The sequence below is a fragment of the Schistocerca serialis genome, chromosome 11 (assembly GCF_023864345.2).
Source record: "Schistocerca serialis cubense isolate TAMUIC-IGC-003099 chromosome 11, iqSchSeri2.2, whole genome shotgun sequence".
Lineage (NCBI taxonomy): Eukaryota > Metazoa > Arthropoda > Insecta > Orthoptera > Acrididae > Schistocerca > Schistocerca serialis.
Genome location: NC_064648.1, coordinates 183,490,612 through 183,509,486, shown reverse-complemented (window position 1 = coordinate 183,509,486; position 18,875 = coordinate 183,490,612). Strand labels below are relative to the sequence as shown.

The 18,875-nt window shown below is 43.4% G+C and overlaps 1 protein-coding gene across 4 annotated transcripts in view; it reads right to left on the bottom strand.

The window, feature by feature from the left end:
* The window catches only part of LOC126427381 (neprilysin-2), a 617,471-nt gene that overhangs the window by 65,616 nt on the left and 532,980 nt on the right, over positions 1 to 18,875 (bottom strand). For all 4 annotated transcript variants that reach the window (XM_050089733.1, XM_050089730.1, XM_050089731.1 and 1 more), the window contains 5 exons: positions 14,613 to 14,827; positions 13,411 to 13,587; positions 10,670 to 10,887; positions 4,319 to 4,477; positions 2,549 to 2,692 (listed from right to left, as the gene is read on the bottom strand). In XM_050089733.1, the coding sequence (XP_049945690.1) occupies positions 2,549 to 2,692; positions 4,319 to 4,477; positions 10,670 to 10,887; positions 13,411 to 13,587; positions 14,613 to 14,827 (913 nt within the window). The remainder of the gene's footprint in view (positions 1 to 2,548; positions 2,693 to 4,318; positions 4,478 to 10,669; positions 10,888 to 13,410; positions 13,588 to 14,612; positions 14,828 to 18,875) is intronic.

The following is an 18,875-nucleotide window of genomic DNA, read 5'->3' as shown; positions in this document are numbered from 1 at the left end:
ATCTGCAACATGCGAACGTGCATTATCCTGCTGAAATGTACGGTTTCAAAGGGATCGAATGACGGGTAGAGAGCCACGGGTCGTAACACATCTAAAATGTAACGTCCACTGTTCAAAGTGCTATCAATGCGAACAAGAGGTGACCGAGACTTGTAACCAATGGCACCCCATACCATGACGCCAGGTGATACACCAGTATGGCGATAACAAATACACGCTTCCAATGTGCGTTCACCGCAATGTCACCAAACACAGATGCGACCATCACGATGCTGTAAACAGAGCCTGGATTCATAAAAAAAAAATGATGTTCTGCCATTCGTGCACCCAGGTTCGTCGTTGAGTACACCATCACAGCCGATCCTGTCTGTGATGCAGCATCAAGGGTAACCGCAGCCACGGTCTCCGAGCCGATAGTCCGTGCTGCTGCAAATGTCATCAAACTGTTTGTGTAGATGGTTGTTGTCTTGCAAACGTCCCAATCTGTTGACTCGGAGATTGAGACGTGGCTGCACGATCCGTTACAGCCATGCGGATAAGATGCCTGTCATCTCGACTGCTAGTGATACGAGGCCATTGGGATCCAGCACAGCGTTCCGTATTACCCTCCTGAACCCACCGATTCCATATTCTGCTAACAGTCCTTGGATCTCGACCAACACGAGCAGCAATGTCGCGATACGATAAACCGCAATCGTGATAGGGTACAATCCGACGTTTACAAAGTTGGAAACGTGATGGTACGCATTTCTCCTCCTTACACAAGGCATCACAACAACGTTTCACCAGGCAACACCAGTCAACTGCTGTTTGAGTATGAGAAATCGGTCGGAAACTTTCATGTCCGCACGTTGTAGATGTCGGCACTGGCGCCAACCTTGTGTGAATGCTCTGGAAAGCTAATCATTTGTATATCACAGCGTCTTCTTCCTGTCGGTTAAATTTCGCGTCTGTAGCACGTCATCTTCGTGGTGTAGCAATTTCAATGGCCAGTAGTGTATTTATCATTACCTGTATTTACCTTACTTTGGCTAGTAAAAAATAGGGGCAAAGGCTTTCTGATTTTCCATTGTACTTTTTACTTGAGTCTCTGGAATCTGGTAGATACTCCTTTCACAGGTGATTTCTATTTTACAAGCAACTTTTCCACACGCAGATCTGTGCACTTTACATTGTTCTTGCTGGCCTTTTTGCCTTTTGAGGCTAATTTGGCACTTCCTCCACTTTTGACATCATTCTGGCCGTGTATCCTCTTCATTTGTCTGCTCTTCATACTACTCTTTTGAATTCATTTGCCAGCTGAAGTATCAACTTCTTGCTTTACATTTTCTTATTTCTTACTATTTTATAGACAATCCACACATTTATTTCTACCATGTCCATGGTGTTGTAGAAGAAGTGCATTGGCCCTCTCCATATGTACAACCTTTGAAGTACAGTTGCGGATCATACAACCTTTGAAGTACAATTATGGATCATTTGATTGACCATATCCGCCCCATACTTTGTTGCACTGAGGAATGCTCTGGTTGCAGAGTTCCCCTTCTCTTCTTTGCTTATTGCTACTTCAGCTTGTAATGTCCTCAGAAGAATGACATTTTCATTCTTCATTATTCGGTATACGGTCACAGCACACTAAGCTGCCAGTTTGGCCAGGGATGCTGATGGACAGTATTTCACAACTGATGTCTTCTCTGTGCTGAATAATGAAATTTTCTTTTCTTGGAGATTCTTAGCATGTTGAAGAGATGTGAAGAAGTTGTCTGTCATCGGGCTGCTTCCTCAATTTACAAATGGCTCCACAAGATGCAGAATGACGTAATCTCCTGTGATCACTTCTGCTTTTTTGTGTCTTCTTTCTCCGAGGTATGGGAAAGCATTACATATATAGTTTGTGACTATGGCGGTGGCAATCCAGAATTTGAGACCATATTTGTTGGGTCTATTGGGCATGAACTGAGTGGACCTGTATCTTGTTGTTCATCTACAGCTATATATTCACGAGGGCAATAAGGACAAATACTGTTTTCTTTGAACTTTCAACAAATTTCACATAAATGAGGCAATTTGTTGGCTGGCAGAAATTCAGCTCAGGTTGATTTTTCAACAGAATGGAGTAGTGTGGCAACCTCCAGAAATGTGTCCCTCAGCACAATGTCGATGATATATAAAAACAAAGATGATGTGACTTGCCAAATGAAAGTGCTGGCAGGTCGACAGACACACAAACAAACACATACACACAAAATTCAAGCTTTCGCAACAAACTGTTGCCTCATCAGGAAAGAGGGAAGGAGGGGGAAAGACGAAAGGATGTGGGTTTTAAGGGAGAGGGTAAGGAGTCATTCCAATCCCGAGAGCGGAAAGACACCTTAGGAGGAAAAAAGGACGGGTATACACTCGCACACACACACATATCATTCACACATATACAGACACAAGCAGACATATACAGAGAACTTCCCATTTCTGTCAGAGTAATTAATTTATGATGGGGTACAACTAAAGGTACCCTGGAATTTTTACGGATACAGCAGGTGAGACGTACCTGGTGCCCTCGTCCATCCAGTCCACCTCCTGCAGGATGTGCAGGAACTCCTGGCGGATATCGTCCACCATCTCGAGTGCCGCCTTCTTGGCCTCCTCTTTGAAGTACTTGCGCACATAGATGGAGCCCACAGACAGCGAAAGGCTGCAACACGAGATAATTTACATTTGCACTGAACACTGGGAATGTCACACACGAACACGTGCTGGCAGAAATGAGAGGAAAATACAGTGCAGCATCCAGAAGGGTCAGGATTTTAATACCAGTATTTGGCCAGAATACAACTAACACTGAAATCCTAAGGCTTTGCACCTAAACCAAACTCCAGCTGTAAGACTGAAGGACATGAAAGAGAAGCAATAGATGAGAAAGAAGTGAGCCTATTCCTCATGTGATTCAGTCTCTACACTGAGCAACCGGTAGATGAAACTGAGCATAAATTTGAAAAAGAAATTAAAGCCTAGGGACAATAAAAAATTTTTGAGAAGGGTGGTGATGTAATTCTGTCAGAAGTGCCAAATTGGCTGGAAAAGCAGTTGAAGGGAATGGATAGTGTGTCGAGAGGAGATGCTGCCAGATGAACATTACAAAAAGAAAAACAAATGTAGTCAAACTAAATAAGATAGTGCTGAAGAATTATGTTGGGTATCACACTGAACACAGCAGATGTGTTTTGCTATTTAGGCAATGAAATAACTGATGAAACAATGAAATAACTGATGATATCCAAAATAAGATAGCATATAATTTGCATACTAACAATAGCAATACAAGCGTTTCTTAAAAATATGTATAAATTTGAAACTTCCTGGCAGATTAAAGCTGTGTGCCGGACTGAGACTTGAACTCGGGACCTTTGCCTTTCGCGGACAAGTGCTCTACCAACTGAGCTACCCGAGCACGCCTCACAGCTTTACTTCTGCCAGTACCTCGTCTCCTACCTTCCAAACTTTACAGAAGCTCTTCTGCGAACCTTGCAGAACTAGCACTCCTGAAAGAAAGGAGTGCCCGCGAAAGGCAAAGGTCCCGAGTTCGAGTCTCGGTCCGGCACACAGTTTTAATCTGCCAGGAAGTTTCATATCAGCGCACACTCCGCTGCAGAGTGAAAATCCCCTTCTGGATGTATAAATCTGTTAAGACCAAATATAACATTAACCGTCAGGAAGTCTTTCTGTGAGCAATATTCTTGATTGTAACCCCGTATCAAAGCGAAACATTGATGATCAACTATTGAGACAACAAGAGAAAAGAATATTTTGAAATGTGGTGCCAAAGAAGAGGGGAGATCACTGGACGAGTTGATCAGGCAACTAATGAGGTGCTACTCAACAGAATTGGGGAGGGAAGAAATTTTTGGCATAATATGACTAAAAGATGGGGTCAGTTGAGAGGACACATTCTGAGACATCAAAGGATCACTGACTTGGTGACTTGGTAAGTGGGGTATAAACTGTGTAGGGAGACCGAGAGAAGATTACAGTTAGCAGGTTCTAATGGATGCAGATTGCAGTAGTTATCTGGAGACGAAGAGGCCTCCACAGGACAGAGCACAGTGGAGTGTCTTCGGACTGAAGACCACGACAACAACACCGACAACAATAACGTCAAATAAAGGCACAGAATTGTAATTCTGTACAAAACAATATCAACTAAGATAAACAAATGCACAGGAGTTGTGGGTTTGGGTATCTCCTGACGGGGACACGATTATATGCCGGAAAATACACACACGTATTTCCCAGTACGTAGATTCGGACAAATAACACTCACCCTCCGGCGACAATGTCGACGCACTCCTTCCAGCGGGGCTCCCGCTCCGTCTTGCCGGACAGGGCCGAGTGGTACTTCAGCTGGCGGTTGCGTAGCTCCTCTGTCATGTAGGTGACCGAAGCGCCGGCCGCTCGCCACATCACGTAGTTGGCCATCACCCTGACGGACAAGTAATTCTCGAGTCGCACAAGTGAAAAAATGTCTGGCATCGAAATAAGTGTCCGAGGAATAGAAAAGCCCACTGGACCTGACGGGATACCAATTCGATTCTACACAGAGTACGCGAAATAACTCGCCCCCCTTCTAACTGCCGTGTACCGCAAGTCTCTAGAGGAACGGAAGGTTCCAAATGATTGGAAAAGAGCGCAGGTAGTTCCAGTTTTCGAGAAGGGTCGTTGAGGAGATGTGCAAAACTGTAGACCTGTATCTCTGATGTCGACCTGTTGTAGAATTTTAGAACACGTTTTTTGCTCACGTATCGTGTCATTTCTGGAAACTGTAATGGTACTCGAATTACGTAACCATTACGGCAGCTCACCTGAACCTCTCGATACCAGCAATACTCTACTGTGTTTCTGTAAAGTAGTTCACATGTTTCTGAGACAACATTCAGGTTTGATTTCATTAACGTAGAGGTACTTTGAGAAAGTCAAGTCTTGGACATCATGTTGGAAAGACGCATAATGCAGTCAGCTTATAAAATGTGAACTTTAACAGTGAGGAAGATGTTTTCAAGTATGTTTTGTATCGTGAAGTGATGTTTTGTGTGTTACGTGACATTGCAACAAAAGCAATAAAAAGGAAGTGTAACTTACATTCGGAGTGCTGATTATTTTTTTACATCACAATTGTGCCAGCATTAATAGGTCCAATTTTCAAGAATGGTTTGTGAAACTTTTGAATATAGCAGAATAAAACCTAGGCCTCTTTGCATCCGAGCTTGGAATCATCACCACCTAGATTTTCGACGATTGAGCCACGAGTTCACAACGAGACCAGCATGGGAAACGCGAAAAGATGAGTGCCTAGTTTATTCATTATTACATGAAATCACTTTATTAACTGTCCTCTAATGACACCTGCCACATAATAACTTTGTTGTTGCCCGAAAATGCAGTATTTACCACAGTGAGCAACACCACAATCATTATTAAATTTTGACCTTTGTTGTGGTAGGGTTGTTAGAAAACCCAGAATCTACTCTGTACGAATCAACATGGGTGCCGGAAACAGCGATCATGTGAGACCCAACTCACTTTATTTATTCATGAGACCCAGAAAATATTGGATACAGGCTCCCAGGTAGACGCCATTTTCCTCAACTTCCGGAAGGCGTTCGATACAGTTCCGCACTGTCGCCTGATAAACAAAGTAAGAGCCTACGGAATATCAGACCAGCTGTGTGGCTGGATGGAAGAATTTTTAGCAAACAGAACACAGCTTGTTGTTCTCAATGAAGAGACGTCTACAGACGTTAAAGTAACCTCTGGCGTGCCACAGGGGAGTGTTATGGGACCATTACTTTTCACAATATATATAAATGACCTAGTACATAGTGTCGGAAGTTCCATGCGGCTTTTCACAGATGATGCTGTAGTATACAGAGAAGTTGCAACATTAGAAAATTGCAGTGAAATGCAGGAAGATTTGCAGGGGATAGGCACTTGGTGTAGGGAATGGCAACTGACCCTTAACATAGACAAATGTAATGCACTGCGAATACATAGAAAGAAGGATCCTTTATTGTACGAGTATACGATAGCGGAACAAACACTGGTAGCAGTTACTTCTGTAAATTACCTGGGAGTATGCGTGTGTAACGATTTGAAGTGGAATGATCATATAAAATTTACTGTTGGTGAGGCGGGTAACAGGTTGAGATGCATTGGGACAGTCCTGAGAAAATGTAGTCCATCAACAAAGGAGGTGGCTTACAAAACACTCGTTCGACCTATACTTGAGTATTGCTCATCAGTGTGGGACCCATACCAGGTCGGGTTGACAGAGGAGATAGAGAAGAGCCAAAGAAGAGTGACGCGTTTCGTCACAGGGTTATTTGGTAAGCGTGATAGCGTTACGGAGATGTTTAGCAAACTCGAGTGGCAAACTCTGCAAGAGAGGCGGTCTGCATCGCGGTGTAGCTTGCTGTCCAGGTTTCGAGAGGGTGTGTTACTGGATGAGGTATCGAATATATTGCTTCCCCCTACTTATACCTCTAGAGGAGATCACAAATGTAAAATTAGAGAGATTCGAGCACGCACAGAGGCTTTCCGGCAGTCGTTCTCCCCGCGAACCATACGAGACTCGAACAGGAATCTTCAGGTTACTACTGGCACCCTACAACCAAATACAGCGGATCCGATACATTAATAAGGAATTATGTGACACACTGGATCAGGGATGGATACAGGAACAGCATCATTGGGTTCTAACACCCCTCTTCACCCCACTCCCCTCAAAAAAAGTATTTTGGTGAAACCGTTAACATCCATAATGTATAATACAGGGTGTATACACTCTGGAAATCTGGGAAAACCCCCGGAAGTTTTTCATCTGGAAGGAACCCGAGAATTTTTAAAAATTCTGGGAAGTTTTCATTATTTTAGTCTTCAGCTAAATATTTGTAATTTTGACTGGTAAGAACTGATACAAAGTAAAATGGGACAAAGTCTTCAGGACAAAAACTATGAAATACTTCATAACAATAAACTGCAGCTGACGAGGGTGACGTCATGACTGTTTACATTAAGTTCGTTTGAGCAGTTGCCCACAGGCCCATGGGCACGTGCAGTTGAGTTGCATACGGGCAGAACCTTCTCCGGCTTCCGGCTACTTGTGAAGTGTGGCTGTTAGCCGTATCAGCAGTAGCAGCAAGGAGCGAATAATTTTTCTGGCGCGCCCAAGCTGTCAGATTCGTGCATGCGCATAGCGGTCTGGGTTGTAGTGGGGCTGGAGGATTGTCTGCAGGTAAGCTGGTTTACACTTGGTGATTTTGCTGTTTCTCCTCTGTTTATACTTCTCATATCAAATGAAAACTAAACGGATTTCTGTAGGTGGGAGCTATCAAGTGAATTAAAAGACATGCACATAATTACAGAATATGTTACTAGTTTCAGTTTTCTGATTTAGTTTTATTCCCACGTTTTTGGCAGTCAAGCATTAATCACCTTGCAGAACAATAAAGTTATTTTTGTCGGTTTGCTAAATAAATGTGGCTTTTATTAATCTTTTCCCCAGAGGCAGTCAATTTATTAGAAACAAAGTGCTTCTGCACCATTGGCTAGTTTCAACTGTTCACTGAATTTCAAGTGCACATTTTAGTCTTCTGGCACATATGGCATTATGCCATAATGAAGTACCAAACGTGAGATAATACAGTATTAGTACTAAAAGAAAATTTACATCTGCATATCGCTCCGAAAAGCGGTTGGGGCCCACTTCTTGTGAATCTGGATACATGAATGCGCACTTTAAGCCGAGTTATGAATTTTAGTAGGGTTCACAAAATTACAGTGCTCCTAGAGTATCCTATTTCATTTATGAGGTCACGTAAGATCTCTTAATACTATATATGTGTGAGCATACGAGCTTCCTACGCCATCGTAGCTGCACACGAATGGTAACACTATTTCTAACAGGTTGTGGGAAAATACTGCAAATGGTGCTTTGAAAAGCATTAATTTCAAAGTACATTTCCCTTTACGCAAGATGATTTACGCGTGTGAATGTGCATTGAATTTCTTACATCACAGAGCATTTGACTCTCATTCAAACTTAACACACTGACGGCTACCCACTTAGAAGAATTTCGAGCACAAAAGGCCAAACATTGCCATTACGTAAAATTTTACTCGTACATTTGTGTGGTGTTTTGTAAAGTGTTACACACACACAAAACATATGTGAAAGCTTAGCTTTTCTCGTAGCTACACTATGTACATTAATTTAAATCATTAACTTGTCCTATCTGTGTGTTCACACTACTTAATAGTGATGTTGCTTCTGGCTGGTACATCAAGTTTCCTATGCTCCGAGTGTCTGATGCCATTGGCTAGCGAGATCACGTGACATAACCGACAATTGGCTTACGAAAGCAATCTTCAATCTAGATTGCAGTGCTTCGGAAAGTAAAGAGCTGTGTTTGGTGGAATTTGAATCTGTGTCTTTTTAATATGAATACAAGTATGCAGTATATCGTAATACAAAAATATGCAGCTTAAATGTTTCTGCATGTCACAAATCATTCCAAATTTTTTTCTGAGGTTTTTCGCTCCCTGGAGTTCCACACTTTACAATTCAAAGGACCGATATTTTTACAGCTCCGAGGGAAGGAATACTGTCACTTATCTGTGGAAAAAGCATGTTTTTCACCCTGGAAGAAGTGTAAATTCAAGTGGGAAGAAGTGCATTTTTAGCTCACAATATGCACATCGCCAAACTGTATACATCCAGCATTTGAGACTGAGAGCAGTTAGCAATTTGCAACATATTTTACACGTAATTTCAAATCTTTACAAGGCAAAATTCAAAACATGTTTTGCAGATAGGATTCAGATATACCACTGAATGTGCCTGCAAAAATACATCATTGTACGACACACAGTTCACGAGATTCGATGTCATAAACATTGAGATATATGAAAAACTGCTGCATCGTACATGATGTATTAATTTACTGCTTCATTATAACTAACTAAAATCACAACACATTTTAGAAAATGTGTCTACATATACCACTGGATGTACCTGCAACATTATATCATTGTATGGCACATTCGTCAAGAGAAAAGATGTCACAGACAATAAGCTGCATGGCAACAAAACTGCATGGTGAAATTCTTTAGAGATAGAAGTGAAGTATGTTAAATATATGTAACATGTGTATATGTGGACAAAGCAGTGGGTAAAAAGTTCAATTTCAACTAAACTTGGAACACATATTACGCACCTGCAATGAAACACTACGGGCGCATGAAGCAACGACCTTAAAGTGGGATGGGGTTGATAATGTGGAGAGAGAAGGGGGAGGGAGAGATAGACAGACAGAGAAGGAGAAGGAGGAGATAGACACAGATAGAGGGGAAGAGGGGGGGAGGAGGGTGGAGATGGACAGAGAAAGAGGAGGAGATTGGAGAGTGTCATAACCATGATACAGGATTTGGGGTGGACACCATTAAAACAAAGGCATTTCTCGCTGTGGCAGAATTTTCTTATGAAATTTCAATCACCAACTTTCGCCTCCGAATGTGAAAATATTTTGTTGACACTGATGTACATAGGGAGAAACTATCATCACAGTAAAATAAGGGAAATCAGAGCATGCCCGGCAAGTTTATAGGCTTTTGTTTCTTCTGTGTGCTGTTCAAGACTGGAATAATAGAAATCTATTTTGAAGGGGGTTTGTTGAACCCTCTGCCAGGCACTTAAGTGGGATTTACAGAGTAGCCATGAAGCAGTAGATATTTGTAAACAGACTACTGGAGTGACTTCGGACTTCTATAGAGACATTAAAACTTCTTTTTCGTCAAGACGAAAAGCTACGTACAGCACAGCACAGCATTCACACTGCAGGTGAAAGATCCTGGGATTAAGAACCGGCGCCTTCATATGTCGTATTTGTGTTGCGGTATGAGACGTGTGAGTAGTATTGTGTTCTCCGTTTGTTTCCTGTTGAGCTGATGTCGCCTTCATATGTTGCATTTGCGTTGCAGTATGAGATGTGTAGATGTGTGAGTAGTATCGTGTTCTCCGTTTATTTCCTGTTGAGCTGATGTCACCTTCACAAGTCGTATTTGTGTTGTGGTATGAGACATGTGAGTAGTATCATTTCCTGTTGAGCTGATGTCGCCTTCTTATGTCGTATTTGTGTTGCGGTATGAGACATGTGAGTAGTATCATGTTCTCCGTTTATTTCCTGTTGAGCTAAATTCGCCTTCATATGTTGTATTTGTGTTGCTGTATGAGACGTGTGAGTAGTATCGTGTTCTCCATTTGTTTCCTGTTGAGCTGATGTCGCCTTCATATGTCGTATTTGTGTTGCAGTATGAGATGTGTAGATGTGTGAGTAGTATCGTGTTCTCCGTTTACTTCCTGTTGAGCTGATGTCACCTTCATAAGTCGTATTTGTGTTGTGGTATGAGATGCGTGGGTAATATTGTGTTCTCCATTTATTTCCTGTTGAGCTGATGTCGCCTTCATATGTCGTATTTGTGTTGCGGTATGAGACGTGTGAGTAGTATCGTGTTCTCCGTTTATTTCCTGTCGAGCTGATGTCGGCAATCGGGCAGGCTGTTCAGAAGGGTTAGCATCCGCAGTGTCCGCAAGTGCGCCGACAGCCTGGCTGTGACGTACCTCTTGGGGGTGTGGCTCAGCAGGACCTCGAGGCTTTTGAGGTAGGATGGCACAGACACGACGATCAACTCGTCGTTGGAGATGGTGACGTGCGGCGGGAGCAGCTTCTGCAGGTACTCCAGCCACGGCACCGACGGGTACTCTCGCTGCAGCTGCTCCACGGTGCGCGGGTTGTACAGCTGCGTCACATTTCGCCGCTTCTCGCTCGGTAGGGAGATCTGCGGGCCGGCGGCGACTGTGTCAGGACCGCTAACATTGCGTACAGTCTATTCTATGTGGCTACAAGAAAAGTACCGTAATTCTGAGGCCGAATTGCTTCTTAACTGCAGATTAAAAATGAAGATATTGCATAATTAATGACAACTGATCTCAAGACCTTGAAAGTTGGGTTGGCGATAGTTTCAAAGGCAAGTAATGACTGACTCCAATGTTATAAGATGATAAGACGAATGCTGAGGTCTACCTACAGTTCACTCCTTTTGCATAAAATGCAAGCTACGCTAGTAGATCCTCAAATCACATTCTCTGGAAAATCCCACTGAAGACAAAGACCGGGTGTTATCACCATCATTTTTACAGGAAAGGGGACAGCGACAGCATATGAGATTGGGGGGGGGGGGGGGGGGGGGGGGAAGGAATTATTTTCAAAAACCTGTAACTTCTCAAATTGTTTACAAAAAGACCTTATCCCCTACAAAATACTCTCCATTACAAGTAATACAATTGTCTCATCAGTGCTTCCACTGTTCAAAAAATTTTTGTAATCATGAAACTTCCTGGCAGATTAAAACTATGAGCTGGACCGAGACTCAAACTTGGGACCTTTGCCTTTCGCAGGCAAGTGCTCTACGGGGCGTGAGTCATGCTTGGGTAGCTCAGTTGGTAGAGCACTTGCCCGCTAAAGGCAAAAGTCCCGAGTTCGAGTCTCGGTCCGGCACACAATTTTAATCTGCCAGGAAGTTTCATATCAGCACACACTCTGCTGTAGAGTGAAAATTTCATTCTTTTGTAATCTTCTTTAGAAATAGCTGACAGCTCGTCTCTCATTTTTTCCTTGACTTCTTCAATGTTGTCAAATCGTGTGCTTCCATACCTCTTTTCATGCATGGAAATAAGTCACTCAGAACCAGGTCAGGCGAGTAAGGTATGTGGGGCAGTGGAACTGTGCCATTTTCAGCCAAAAAAACTGTCTAACAGAGGTGGCTTTGTCTGCAGGTGCATTGTCATTATGGAAGAACCAGTCTCCTTTCTGCCACAAATCAGGGCTTTTTTGACGAACACTGTCGCACCATCTTCTTAAAACATCCAACTAAAAGGTTTGATTGACGGTATGTGAGCTCAAGCTCTCAAACTCTCTCAGTATTTTCAGTGATTCGTGTAGCTGATCGACTCCCAGAATGAAGTTTGTCATCAATCCACATGTCACCATTTTTAAATCGAGCAAACTACTCGTAAACTTGAGTTTTTCCCACTTTACTACCATTTACTCACAGAATCATATGGTATGAAATGACATTTCATCTAGATAAGCCACTGGCCATCTCATTTGCACTTAACTTAGAGTTTGTTCTGAAACATTTCAAAACAATTTTTTTTAGAAAGAACAGTTGTTCTTACAAGTGGAGGACACGAGTCGAGGTGGGGCCGAGGAATGCACTGAATGGTAAGGTATTTTAAGATATCACCTATCCCAAAATAAAACTGTTCACACTTGTGACACCCTGGTGTAAGTGTTTCATCTTTCCTAACCAGATGAGATAAAGTTATCTATTATCTATTACAACTACATCACCAATGGTGAGACAGTCATGTGTGTATAGTGTCAAATTGGTGCACTGTACATAATACGTTTGGTGACAATTCTTTCATAATAATTTTTTTTAATTTTTGTTGGCAGCAAAGTTATAAGACCAAAAATAAGGATGAACATCAGTGCGGGGTAGCCACGTGGTCTGAGGCGTCTCGTCATGGCCCGGGCGGCTCCCCCCCGTCGGAGGTTCGAGTCCTCCCTCGGGCATGGGTGTGTGTGTGTTGTCCTTAGCGTAAGTTAGTTTCAGTTAGATTAAGTCATGCATAAGCTTGGGAACCGATGACCTCAGCAGTTTGGTCCCATAAGACCTTACGAGTATTTTCCAATTTTCCAAAGATGAAGACATCTAAATTTATGCTGAACTCCAGTTTATGGCTGCCAAATTAATATATGAAAAAGCAATGTTGTGAATATCAATGACATTAAATTTCCCTTGCAATTTATTGAAAATTAAATGCTGCTGTGATAAAGTGTCCTTCATACAAAGCTCACAGTGAGAGAACAGTTAGCCAGCCACTGTGGCTGAGCAGTTCTAGGTTCTTCAGTCCGGAACTGCGCTGCTGCTACGGACGCAGATTCGAATCCTGCCTCGGGCATGGATGTGTGTGATGTCCTTAGGTTAGTTAGGTTTACGTAGTTCTAAGTCTAGGGGAATGATGACCTCAGATGATAAGTCCCATAGTGCTTAGAGCCATTTGAACCATTTGAGAGAACAGTTAAGGTTAATGGTGTTTTTATGATGTGTATTACATTAAAAATGATAAATAGTAACATTTCTGTACATGCCTGCTGCACATTACGAATGAAATTAATCATACTTCACCTTGTCATCTATCTTGTAACCAAATTAGAAGGATTATTTTACAGTTGGCATGACAATGGTGCAATGTGTTCCTTGAACCAGATGCAGTAAGGCATTTGGACTACTCACATTGGCCAAAGTTATCTCGAACTCGAGGGACTGCCTGAGCTCGCGCTCAGCGCGTGCCCTGTCGGCACCCAGAAGAACTGCCAGGTCCACCTGGTACTGGTAGTAAGCATCCACCAGTTTGTCCGAGGGGCCCTTCACGAGGAACTCGCGGCTCAGCCCCAGTGACGCCTGGTCCAGCTGCAGAAACAAGAAGGATGGGTTAGCACCTCCTACAGCTACAAAAAGGGGGGGGGGGTGGAATGAGAGGGACAGTGTGACAGGAGGAGAGACAGGGAGTGGAAGGAGGAGAGAGAGTGAAGAGACAAAGAGTAAGTTGGAGATGAAAGAAGAGCTGGAGAGGCAGTGTGTGAAAGAGCGGCAGAGAGAGAGAGAGAGAGAGAGAGAGAGAGAGAGAGAGAGAGAGAGAGAGAGAGAGAGATGAAGGGACGAAGAAGGGAAGTGAGACATGAAGGATGAGAGAGGAGGAGCAAGAGAGAGGAACAGACATATGGAGAATGAGAGGAAGAAAGAGACTAGAACTGAAAAAAAGTCCAAGAGGGAGAGAATGAAAGAGACAGAGAAGTTGGTGTGAGAAAGAGATGCAGAGTAAGATTAAAAAACAGAGGGTGAAAGAAATAAAAAGGCAGAGAGTTATAGTGAGAGAGAGTCAGGGAAAAGAAAAAGCAAAGGGAGAGTGAAAAAAATGAAAAGACAGAGGAAGAAGAAGAGAAATGAAACATTAGTGAGAGAAAAGAAGTGAAGAAGTAAACGACAGACAGTGAGTGAGTGAAAGGGTCAAAGAAAGGAAGAGAGAGAGAATCAGGAAAAGAGAGAGAGAAATTATAGAACACAGCATGAATGAGTGAGTAAAATACACAGGAGTGTAAGTGAAAGGATGAGAGGGGAAGAGAGAATAAGTAAAGCAACAGGTAGCGAGCGAAGTGAGGAAGATGATGGGCTGACACAGAGAAACACACACACACACACAAAGCCAGCCACATGAGAGATAGAATGGTTTGAATTATTTCTATATTTGTTTCATTTCTTTGTCTCAATTTTTAAGTAATTTCATTAACACTTACCATTCCGGATACTGGAATTTTAATGGCCAAGAGCATATATTGTCATTTACTAGGCAGGCAGAACCAGACTGTCTCACTGCCTAATGCGTCGTAAATCTCTAGACACGGGTTCAGTGGACTGCGGTGTGCAGCTGTACTCACGTTGATGGAGCGGTGCGTGGAGTTGCGGGCATCGGTGGCCACGGAGAAGTCGATGAAGTAGTCGACGCTGTAGCCGGCCCTGCGGAAGCGGTAGACACTCTGCCGCCAGTCGAAGCTCGCCTCGTCCCAGGAGTCGCCCTCGACGGCGGGCCAGCCACCCAGCTCTTCCTTGAGGACCCTCTGGAGTGGCGCCAGGCCACGGGACTCGATCAGTGCTGCGGGAACCCACAAGGAGATCGTCAACAGATTGAACCGCCACCGACACCGACCTTCACCCGGCATGCGGCAAGGGATCTACCCTGTTCCAGACTCTACATCTATGACTCGACTATTGACTACAGACAGGAAAACTTTAAGCATGGGAAGGCTTTGCAACACTGGAAACAAACTGTGGTAGGAACATCAAAAAGAAAGTAAAAACAAAACAACATGGTTGGAACACTCAGGAAATAATTGGTTTCTGTGGTGTGGTAGACGAAACATCATTCACAGCAAATTCCTAAGAACAGAATGTGTTCAAAGAGGGTCTCTACAGAAAGCTATGAAGGTACGTACAATAAATGTTCCAATTGGGCTTCTCCACAGACAGCTACCATAGTGTACAGGGTGGTTCATTGATAATGACCAGGCCAAATATCTCACGAAATAAGCATCAAACGAAAAAAACTACAATGAACAAACTTGTCCAGCTTGAAGGGGGAAACCAGATGGCACTATGATTGGTCCGCTAGATGGCGCTGCCATCGGTCAAACGCATATCAATTGCGTTTTTTAAATAGGAACCCTCATTTTTTATACATATTCGTGTAGTACGTAAAGAAATATGAATGTTTTAGTTCGACCACTTTTTTAGCTTTGTGATAGATGGCGCTGTAATAGTCACAAACGTACAAGTACGTGGTATCACGTAACATTCCGCCAGTGCCAACGGTATTTGCTTCGTGATACATTACCCGTGTTGAAGTGGACCGTGTACCAATTACGGAAAAGGTCGATATCGTGTTGATGTATGGCAATTGTGATCAAAATGCCCTACGGCAGTGTGCTACGTAAGCTGCTCGGTATCTTGGACGACATCATCCAAGTGTACGGACCGTTCGCCGGATAGTTACGTTATTTAAGGAAACAGCAAGTGTTCAGCCACGTGTGAAACGTCAACCACGACCTGCAACAAATGATGATGCCCAAGTAGGTGTTTTAGCTGCTGTCGCGGCTAATCCGCACATCAGTAGCAGACAAACTGCGCGAGAATCGGGAATCTCAAAAACGCCGGTGTTGAGAATGCTACATTAACATCGATCGCACCCGTACCATATTTCTATGCACCAGGAATTGCATGGCGACGACTTTGAACGTCGTGTACAGTTCTGCCACTGGGCACAAGAGAAATTTCGGGATGATGACAGATTTTTTGCACGCGTTCTATTTCGCGACGAAGCGTCATTCACCAACAGCGATAACGTAAACCGGCATAATATGCACTATTGGACAACGGAAAATCCACGATGGCTGCGACAAGTGGAACATCAGCGACCTTGGCGGGTTAATGTATGGTGCGGCATTATGAGAGGAAGGATAATTGGCCCCCATTTTATCGATGGCAATCTAAATGGTGCAATGTACGCTGATTTCCTACGTAATGTTCTACCGATGTTACTACAAGATGTTTCAGAGCATGACAGAATGGCGATGTACTTCCAACATGATGGATGTCCGGCACATAGCTCGCTTGCGGTTGAAGCGGTATTGAATAGCACATTTCATGACAGGTGGATTGGTCGTCGAAGCACCATACCGTGGCCCGCACGTTGATCGTATCTGACGGCCCCGGATTTCTTTCTGTGGAGAAAATTGAAGGATATTTGCTATCGTGATCCACCGACAACGCCTGACAAATATGCGTCAGCGCATTGTCAATGCATGTGCGAACATCACGGAAGACGAACTACTCGCTGTTGAGAGGAATGTCGTTACACGTATTGCCAAATGCACTGAGGTTGACGGACACCATTTTGAGCATTTATTGGATTAATGTGGTATTTACAGGTAATCACGCTGTAACAGCATGCGTTCTCAGAAATGATAAGTTCACTAAGGTATATGTATCACATTGGAACAACCGAAATAAAATGTTCAAACGCACCTACGTTCTGTATTTTAATTTAAAAAACCTACCTGTTACCAACTGTTCGTCTAAAATTGTGAGCCATGTGTTTGTGACTATTACAGCGCCATCTATCACAAAGCGTAAAAAGTGGTCCAACTAAAACATTCATATTTCTTTACGTACTACACGAATATGTAATAAAAAATGGGGGTTCCTATTAAAAAGAAAAGCGGTTGATACCCGTTTGACCTATGGCAGCGCCATCTAGCGGGCCAACCATAGCGCCATCTGGTTTCCCTCTTCAAGCTAGATAAGTTTCGTTCTTTGTAGTTTTTTTGTTTGACGCTTATTTCGTGAGATATTTGGCCCGGTCACGATCAATGGAACACCCTGTATAGAGAGGTGTTTCCAGGGGCCTTGAAGGGTCTTCCGAAAGCAAGGCTGTCATAGCATCTAGTGTTAATCAAATGGCTACCCAGAACGGCTGCAATGGTATCCAATTGCCGCACCATCAAAGTTTGATTACTGTGATATCTAGAAGAGGTGCTTGAACTGGCATCGAAGGCCTCAAGGCATCTATCAGGTGGTCCACAGGAGTGGAAACTTACTTGTAAAAGAAACACAGGTGTATAAATAGAGATTTAAAATCGAGTAGGCCCTAGTGTGAGACGGGAGAGAGGGGAGAACCTGTGGGGCTATGTTACCAACATGGCAGCTATTTTGGAAGCCGCTGTTTTGGATGGAGAGAATTGTGCAAGAAAAACAATAGCGCGTTTCATTTGAGCATAGTTCTATCCAGTCTCAAGTTATGACCGCTATTTCATCTTTACAGGTGTTGTGAAATCTGGCCATGGCGTTAAGTGAAACTGAACAAATTGGGATTGTCCTGATATCGGGAGAGAGGAGTGCATGTGTTATCACAGAGGATTTCAACCAACATTACCCAGAGAGACCACCCACTATCCAAATTTCTTGCAAAATTCTGTGTAACTGATTGTCTCAGACAGATTGAAAGTGGACGATTGAAAATGGCTACAGGTGGTTCAGTAACAGTCCAGAACCCTCCTCTCATCCAAGATTGGAGAAGACTGGGGTCAGCCACACATCAATAACGACGATTTTGGTCACATATAAATGTTAGAACACACCACAGAGCACGATTCAGACTGTCAGTTCAGTTTGCAGAATGTACAAAAACTTTAATTTCCCTTACAACATGTGGCTTGTGAATGAAGGTGATTTTTAAGTAAATGGAGATGTAAATAAACAGATTTACCGACACTGGTCAGATTCAACACTCATGGGATCCATCGAAGGTAGATGGGACATCAACAATGACAGTTTGGTGTGGAATATGGAGATACCGTATTGTTGTGCCATTCTTCATTCATTGTACACTAAGAGCACGATGGTGCCTCATATCATTAGGGGCTAGCTGCCTGGGCATACCTGCATATCTAGTTTTCGTGGAGATGGATAGGTAGTAGATGACCAATGGAGTGGCTGCCACATTCCCCAGTTTACGTCCACCTGATTTCTACTTTTGGGGACATGTGAAAGCAGCTCTGCATGCCATGAAAATCAGACACCTTGCACGCCTCAAGGAGTGGATTCTTCATACTTTTGCTTGCGGCCAGCCAGAGTGGCCGAGCGGTTCTAGGCGCTTCAGTCTGGAACCGCGCGATCGCTACGGTCGCAGGTTCGAATCCTGCCTCGGGCATGGATGTGTATGGTGTCCTTAGGTTAGTTAGGTTTAAGTAGTTCTAAGTTCTAGGGGACTGATGACCTCAGAAGTTAAGTCCCATAGTGCTCAGAGCCATTTTGCTTGCGTTCTGATACATGTGTTGGTCAAAATTCATGAGGAATGGGTGAAACAGATAACAACAGCTTTACAATGTGTTGGACAATACGTCAAACACATCCTGGGTTGGGTTTTTGGGGGAAGAGACCAAACAGCAAAGCCATCGGTCTCATCGGATTAGGGAAGGACGGGGAAGGAAGTCGGCCGTGCCCTTTCAAAGGAACCATGCCGGCATTTGGCTGGGATGATTTAGGGAAATCATGGAAAACCTAAATCAGGATGGCCGGACACGGGATTGAACCATCATCTTCCCAAATGCAAGTACCTCGCTTGGTAACCAATCCTGTAGGTTTTG